The sequence below is a fragment of the Leuciscus leuciscus genome, assembly GCF_965113295.1.
Source record: "Leuciscus leuciscus genome assembly, chromosome: 10".
In the NCBI taxonomy this organism is placed as follows: Eukaryota; Metazoa; Chordata; class Actinopteri; order Cypriniformes; family Leuciscidae; genus Leuciscus; species Leuciscus leuciscus.
The window spans coordinates 27114972-27123848 of NC_138734.1; the positions used below are offsets into that span (position 1 = coordinate 27114972).

Here is an 8877-nt window from a genome sequence, read left to right on the forward strand (position 1 = left end):
CCATTTCAAAAGTTTAGGGTCGGTATACGATTTTTAAATGGTTATGAAATATGTTTCTAATGCTTGCCAAGGCTGCATTTATTGGACCAAAGATACAGTAAAAACGTTAATATTGTGAAATATTATTACATTTTTAAAAAAGAGATTTTTATTTTAAATTATTTTAAAATGTAATTTATTCCTGTGATGCAAAGCTGAATATTAAGTATAGTCTTCAGTGTCACATGATCCTTTAGAAATCATCCTAAAATGCAGGTTTTTCTGCGTTAAGAAACATTTCTTAATATTATCAATGTTGAAAACAGTTTTGCTGCTTAATATTTATGTGCAAACTGATACATTTTTTCAGGACTCTTTGATTAAATGAAATGTAATACTGTTTTGATCAATTTAATGCATCCTTGCTTAAATATGAATATTAAAAGTATACATTTCTTTCAAAGAAAAAATCTTAAAGAGCCCAAACTTTTAAATGGTTGTGTATAATTATATTCATTATTTAATATTAAAGCATCAACTTAGCTGACATTAAAAACACACAAGAGAGAGGTCATAAACAGTACAATGAAGCAAAAACGTAATTAAGGTAAATTGAGTTTTTCTAGATTGGTTGACCGGTATCACTCTCACCTGGGCAGATGCAGCCATCAACACACTCCTCCTTGCAGACTTCCTGGATGTTTACACTCTGACAGGACGTGGAGCAGGTCGGGGTGCAGTCTCTGTACTCCATGCCAACAGGACACTTAGGGGCTGAGCAAATGGCAACATACATATGTGAATATACACATAGGCAATATCAGATATGAAATGCATTTATATGAGTGTGAAAGTGAGATTACTCACAGCACTGGCTCTGCACATGCCAGTTGGACAGTGTAACGCCGTGATTGGCACAGGTGCGGGCGTACTCCAGCATGGCCTGACACACGCACTCATCTCCCGTTCTGCAGTGACAGGCATCAGACTCGCACACGGACACAAACGCAGCCGCATCCACGAGGTGAGCACAACGCAGGTAGAGTGCTGAGCTGCTCATGGCCTCACACTGTGACATCTGATCCTGAAACACATGCATACACACTCTGAAAAATCGCAAAAAGTGCAATCGGTAACACGCTAGTTTAGGGTCCAATTCTCACTATTAACTAGTTGCTTATCAGCATGTATATTACTATAATATTGGCTGTTTATTAATACTTATGAAGCACATATTAATGCCTTATTCTGCATGACCTTATTCTACATCCTTTAATCCTACCCAATACCTAAACTTAACAAATACCTACTAACTATTAATATATAGGAGTTTGTTGAGCCAAAAGACATAGTTAATAGTGAAAATTGGACCCTAATCTTAAGTGTGACTGTGCAATTTATATGACAAGGCACACAATGGATTGTAACAAGTTTTTTTTTTTTTTTGTGCAGGCAAGCGTCTGACTTTTGCTGATTCTCCGGTGCCGTTGCAGCTCTGCGACGGGGGCAAGACGCGTTTACAGGGTTCATCTGCCCCTTTCATGGCCCAGGAATTTGCAAAGTCGTATGGATCATCTGTCAGAAAACCTAAACACACACATTTATAAATCTATGAATCTCATGAAGCCTGTCAAGAATATGTTCTGGTCATATTTGACTCAAAACTGTACATAAAACAATTATAAAAAAAATTTTTTTAAAGAAATTAATACTTTTATTCAGCAAGTATTAATTCAAGCAAAATTGACAGAAAATACATTTATAATGTTACAAAATGTTTCTATTTTAAATAAATGTTTTTTTTAAACTTTCTTTTCATCAAAGAATCCTGAAAGAATTTTTTTTATCAAGCTTTCCACAAAAATATTAAGCAGCTTAACTGTTTTCAACATTGATAATAAGAAATGTTTCTTGAGCAGCAAATCAGCATATTAGAATGATTTCTGAATTTATTTATTACATTATTATTATATTTATTTTTCACATTTTCATTTTTAATTATTTTAAATCAGAGTATTTATTGATTTATTTATTCAAATTAATTTATGCTGATAAAAAAAATAAAAAAAATAAAAAGGGGGTCCTGACGGGAAGCTCAAATAGACTATAAATCTTCTGGACACATAAAAGTAATGGGCTTCTTTTTTTTTTACATCATAGTCTTAAGATATAGGTGAGGAATGTGCTTAATTGTCATGAGCAGTGCTCAAAAATTGGCAGGTATGCAATGGTACACAGAGCTTCTATATTTTAATCTTCACTTTTTCTTGCGTTCCGGCACTTCAGAGTCAAAGCATCAGTGTAAATGAGCAGAGCCAACGGTATAGCGGGCCAAAGGTGGTGACGAACTTTTCTTTTTTCCACTTCAAGCGCTGATAATGAGCACAATGTCAAAATGCCAACTAACCTTCAATAAAAATATACTTTTTATTTGAGGTGAAATATGACCAGAACATGTTCTTCTTAACAAACATGTTATCTTTCAGTTCTGTGGACACAAACACAGTTTCCCATGCTCTCTGTATCATGTGGTGAACTCATGTGAACTCGTGTTCTAAATTTAAACATCTGATAGTGATAAGTGCATCATAAACTACAAAAGCTGTAACAAGGAACGGACAGGACACTAACACGCCCCTAAAGGCCCAAACAAGGCTCTGAAACAAAGAGTTGTTAAAACTTTCTAATGTTTTGTCTTCTGGATGAACATTGACGCCACCTATTTCCCCAGCTCGTATTAATCAGCATCCTGTCCACTGTTTTAAAAACATGGTCTTACTGAAAGATTGTTTGGGAGGTATGTTGCTGTGTTCATGCCTGCGTTTGTGTCGCACCTTCTTGTGCGTTGTACTCATCCTCCACCAAATAATTGTAGTTTCCACACAGGCCGCATGTACGGTTGCTGTGATGCTTGTCGAGCGTTAGTTGAATGTTATGCGAAGGGTCTATACGGATGGAGAACCCGAACTCTTCACTCCACAGTCGAACGTACCCCAGCTCGTACCCTGCGAACACAGAGCTCGATGCATATGGCAACGGGAGCCTGGAGGGAACCAAAAAAAATTAAAATATTGAGTAGCATACTGTAGCTGGTCATTAGTTGTGTTTCATATGATGATGAGCTGGTGCCCTAACCAAGAAAATTCATGATGGTCTAAGATGGTCATAACAACATGGTATAGTGATATACAATGCATATAAAAATACTAAAAGAATGCTAATAGAATATTCGACATTATTTTGAATTCTTCAAAAATAAAATAAGGATAACACACAGTAAAAAAAAGAAGAAGAAAAAAGAAAATTATATATATATATATACAGTATATATATATATATATATATACAATATATATATTATTTGTGACCCTGGATCACAAAACCAGTCACAATGGTAGCATGGTTATATTTGCCACCAATACATTGTATTGGTCAAAATTATGATTTTTCTTTTATGCCAAAACTCATTAGGATATTAAGTAAAGATCATGTTCCATCGAGATATTTTTTAAATTTCCTACCGTAAATATATAAAACATTTATGTTTGTGAGTGAATGGAGCACAATCGCAAACATAAATGGACAATTTTAAAGGCGATTTTCTCAATGTTTCGATTTTCAAATAGTTGTATCTCGGCCAAATATTGTCATATCCAACATATATCAATGGAAAGCTTATTTATTCAGCTTTCAGGTGATGTACATCTCAAAAAGACCCATGTGACTGGTTTTGTGGTCCAGGGTCACATTTGTGAAATTGTTTATAAGCAAATCCTACACCAATTTTTTTTTTTTAAATCAAATTCCAATTTTCAACAAATTGGAAATACAGTTAATCCAGAAGAATCTTATGGGATTCTTTTTGATCTTTTTAGGATTGGTTCCATTGAAATTCCATTAGCAAGCCATAAGCATTTTCTTTTATATTTTGACTACAAAAAATAAAGGTTCGCATGCCATATATAGAAGAACCATTTTTGGTTCCCCAAATAACCTTTCAATGAACAGTAAAAAAAAAAAAAAAAAAGAATCATTTTGTCTAATTGTATTATTTAACAATTTTGTCTAAATTTTAATCTCTAGAAAATGTTTGCAGTATAAAGAACCTTTTGTGGAATGGAAAGTTTCCATGGATGTTGAAGGTTCTTCATGGAGCCATAAATGCCAGCGCCTTTATTTTTAAGAGTAAGGAAATTTACAGTTTGTACCTCTCTGCTCCTTGTGAAAGCGTTCCATGAACAGAGAGATGAAGCTCAAAGAATTCTCCCAGAAACAAAGTCACTCCTTTCCTCTTTCCGTGAGAGAAATCGCCTAGAAGTAAACACACATCCTTACAAACAAGCCATAGCTTGTTTAATACACGGAAAACTGTTTGTGTGTGTGCGCGTGCGTGTGTGTGACAGGATTTTTTTTACCCAGTATGGAGAAGCTTCTGTGTTGGCAGTCTCCCGCCAGCATGTAGCTGCAGTCTCCAGGGAACTCATAAATCACACCGTCAAAAGTGTGTATATGCTGCCGGCTAAAGAGACTACAGCGACCAGATCCCTCGACAGACACAAAACCTACAGAACAAAGAGAGTAAGAGAGTTAAGCACTTGCATGCTAGCTTTTAATCAAAGTGGCATCACTACGATTCAAAAGTATGGAGTCGGTAAGATTTTTTTATATTTTTGAAGGAACAAAGGCTACATTTATTTGATTAAATATACAGTAAAAACAGAAATATTGTGAAATATTATTACAATTTAAAAGATTTATTAATATATTTTAAATTGTAATTTATTCCTGTGATGCAAAGCTGAATTTTCAGCATCATTTATCCAGTTATCAGTGTCACATGATCCTTCAGAAATCATTCTAATATGCTGATATTGTATTTGTACGATAATTTTGACCTCTGTACGATGTATGATCAATAATGGGAAAAAATCCCATAATGTACGATAATTTCAGAATTGTGTGACACCTCAAATGATGGTCGTTGTAGGCTAATCATAGAGTTTCTATACACATTGGTCTAGCTGTGGATTCAGATCTACTTAATTTTTTTTACTTACATTTGCTTAGTTCATAAGGTATATGTAATTGATTTCATTGCGTTAAAATTTTATCAATATTTTTAAGTGTAAAAATGTTTCACCAAAAAACGGAGTAAATCATAGTAAAAGTTTTTATTAGATTTATTGATGAATATAAAGTTTAAAAGAATAACAAAAAAAGTCTTTACTGTCACTTTTGATCTATTTAATGCATCCTTGTTAATCGAATAAAATTATTAATTTCAAAAAAAAAAAAAAAATCAAACCAACAATTCAAAAAGGCACAATCGCACACAAACATGCTCAACTCTAACCTGAAAAATTCAAGATGAAAACCAAAAGGATTCTGCTCCATCCTTTCAAACTGCACGGTTCCATCTGATTAAAGAAAAAGAAGAAATCATGAATGATTTAGCCCAGTTAGTAATCACCTGAACCACCGTAGAAAGCACACAGTAGATAACGCATTGCAATGTCCAGGCACATACCCTTTTTTTAAACGGGGCATCAACAATAGTGAGCATGTGAGGGTTAAATTTAGTGAAAAATAATAGCATGAGGCAAAGCAAAAGTTCAGCTGGAAGTGAGAAACAAAGGAGAAACCTCTGAGACCCTACAAATCTGTCAGAGAGTTTTAGACAAGTCACGTATTTCCACATAGATGGATAGAACGCCCCAACTTAGGATGGGAAAAAAAATAGCATAATATATTCACAAACATGCATGGTATTTTTCATGCATGCTTAAATAGCAAAACATTACCTTTAAACACAAAATTTTTAAATAATCAGTGGTCGTATCAAATATTCATGACAAATATTCAGTGGCACCTGTTACCTTTGACCTCTGCCCAGTTGTAGGCTCCCAGCAACAGGTTCTCTGAAGCGCTTTGCTGTGCTAGGTATTAACTATCCAGTGTCTCACAATTCTGAAGACATGACTGGAACCCAGTCCAGATGGAAACAACCGCTTTATAAGAACGAAAGAGGGAGGGATGGTGTGATTTCCGTTTTCAAACTCATTAAGAGTGGACAATAGAAGGAAGTCTGGGCATTTGAGGAACTGAAGGATTAGTCTGGCAGTGAAGACAGATAAGACAAACCAACAGAGGACATTAGTGCCAAGCCAAACAGCACACACACGCACACAATCCAAAGCATATGCAGCGAGTTCACAGCCTTTGCGATGTAACTCGTATCTGGCACTGATGGATTAACTGTAGGAAAAACCTCACTACCAACAGCATATTCGGAGAACGTTCACATGAACTCCATGCATTCATCGTTCATTTCGGCTACCTTTCTTTATTGACCCCTAACTCGCTGCCAAAAAACATAGAAAACAACATGTCCTTGCTTCAGGACCCACATTGCACAGTACATTTGACATTAAGCGGCAACACAACACAGTGCTGAAAAAGTCATTCGAACAAAGGTAAACAAACATCATAAGCCCAACAAGATGCTAATATATTGAAATAAAATAGACTGAACTGGAAAATGGAGAACTTTATAAATGCATTAACAAAACAACAAACAGAAGTTTGATTTACCTGTGAACCTAGTCCAAGTTGTATGTTCTTTTACCATTGCAACAGTTTTTATTTGCATTTATTTTTGTTTTATTTAGCATGTCATGAAACTTGCCCTTATTGGTATCTGTGTGATTTTAATAGTTTATCCCAAGTGACAGGTTGAATTCTTGGCAGAATACAGTAGAGATGGATGCTCAGTTTTAGATGTCATTAAAAATGTATCGGCCCTTATATTTGTGTGTGTGTATATATATATATATATATACAGTACCAGTCAAAAGTTTGGAAACATTACTATTTTTAATGTTTTTGAAAGAAGTCTCTTATGCTCATCAAGCCTGCAGTTAAAAAACAAAACAAAAAAAACCCAGTAATATTATGAAATATTATTACAATTTAAAATAATGGTTCTCTTTTTTAATATATTTTAAAATGTAATTTATTTTTGTGAATCAAAGCTGAATGTACTCCAGTCTTTGGTGTCTTATGATCCTTCAGAAATCATTCTAATATGATGATTTGATACTCAGTTATTATCAATGATGGAAACAGTTGTGCTGTTTAATATATTTTTTTGGAATACTTTTTTCAGGATTCATTGATGAGTAAAACGTTAACAGCATTTATTCATTAAAACAGCATTTATTCAAAATAAAAACATTTCTAACAATATAAATCGTTACCATCACCTTTTATCAATTTAACGCATCCTTGTTGAATTAAAGTACTAATTTCTTAAAAAAAAAAAAGTTATTGTTCCCAAACTTTTGAACGGTAGTGTATATTGTTACAAAAGATTTCTATTCTAAATAAATACAGTTCTTTTTAACTTTTTATTCATCAAATAATCCTGAAAAAAGTATCTCAGGTTATAAAAAAAATATTAAGCAGCACAACTGTTTCCAACATTGATCATAAATCATCATATTAGAATGATTTCTGAAGGATCATAAGACACCAAAGACTGGAGTACTTGCTGATGAAAATTCAGCTTTGCATCACAAAAATAAATTACATTTTAAAGTATATTAAAAAAGAGAACCATTATTTTAAATTGTAATAATATTTCATAATATTAGTTTTTTTTTTTTTTTTTTTTTTTTTTACTGCAGGCTTGATGAGCATAAGAGACTTCTTTCAAAAACGTTAAAAATAGTAACGTTTCCAAACTTTTGACTGGTACTGTATATATATATATATATATATATTATATATGTATATATATAAATCTAAAATAACAGAAAAAGTACAGGTAGCTTACTACCCGGATATATTATACAGTAATTTTATAGAACCCTGCGTTAAAACACAAAGCAATGAAGTTCAAAATTCAAAATACAGGTAAAACAATAAAACAGGTAAAAAATAAATACTGAAAATTAAAGGGTTCACCCAAAAATGAAAATTCTGTCAGTAATTACTCACCCTCATGTTGTTCCAACCCCGTAAGAAAAGTTTTTTCATGTAGTATAACTGCGCAGCGCTTCTGTGTTGTACGTCATACGTAGGCTCACTATTGGCCGACGCTGGTCATGTGTGTGATGCGTGTGACGTACAACACAGAAGCGCTGCGCAGTTATACTACGTGAAAAAACTCAAGGCCCAGAGAGAAGGAAATGAATAGTGGAATAAAGTCGTTATTTTTGTATTTTTTTGCGCACAAAAAGTATTCTCGTCGCTTTATAAACTGAAGATTGAGCCACTGTAGTCACTTGGACTATATATTAACGATGTCTTTAATATATTTTCTGGGCCAGCAAGTTATAATGCCTTAGAAGCCTATGGAGGAGTGAGACAGCTCTCAGATTTAATCAAAAATATCTTAATTTGTGTTCCGAAGATGAACGAAGGTCTTACGGGGTTGGAACAACATGAGGGTGAGTAATTACTGACAGAATTTTCATTTTTGGGTGAACTAACCCTTTAAGCCAAATTATACATTGTACCATATTTTTATGGATTTTTTAATAATAATATATTTAATATAGAGAGAGAGATCTGGAATATATACATATAAATATCCACACCCTGATGAATGCTTATTGGCCGCAACGCGCAGATGTGCCGTTGCTTGTCACCTGTTTTTAAAGCCTAAGCTATGACAAAATAAAGCCTTTTTATATTTTTCTAAAACTAATTAATCGAGTGCCTTGGATTGTTTTTTCTTATATATATATAATGCGTAATATGCAGATTTTCTGGAATTAAAAATCCCATTCAATTTCTCCATATGAAAATGTATCTTATACACACACACACACACATTATATATATATATATATATATATATATATATATATATATATATACATACATATTAGGGGT

The 8877-nt window shown here is 33.5% G+C and overlaps 1 protein-coding gene across 2 annotated transcripts in view; it reads right to left on the reverse strand.

Moving 5' to 3' along the window:
- Positions 1–6004, reverse strand: part of vwf (von Willebrand factor) — a 37137-nt gene extending 31133 nt beyond the window's left edge. The window contains exons 1-8 of one of the 2 annotated variants that reach the window (XM_082181566.1): positions 5856–6004; positions 5333–5396; positions 4395–4541; positions 4188–4290; positions 2814–3022; positions 1445–1566; positions 847–1063; positions 631–753 (exon numbers count right to left, since the gene is read on the reverse strand). In XM_082181566.1, coding sequence (XP_082037692.1) covers positions 631–753; positions 847–1063; positions 1445–1566; positions 2814–3022; positions 4188–4290; positions 4395–4541; positions 5333–5396 — 985 coding nt within the window. In that variant the 5' untranslated portion in view covers positions 5856–6004. Of the gene's footprint in view, positions 1–630; positions 754–846; positions 1064–1444; positions 1567–2813; positions 3023–4187; positions 4291–4394; positions 4542–5332; positions 5397–5848 lie in introns of both variants that reach the window. The other variant, XM_082181567.1, reaches the window with a different exon arrangement.
- Between the last annotated feature and the right edge of the window lie 2873 nt (positions 6005–8877).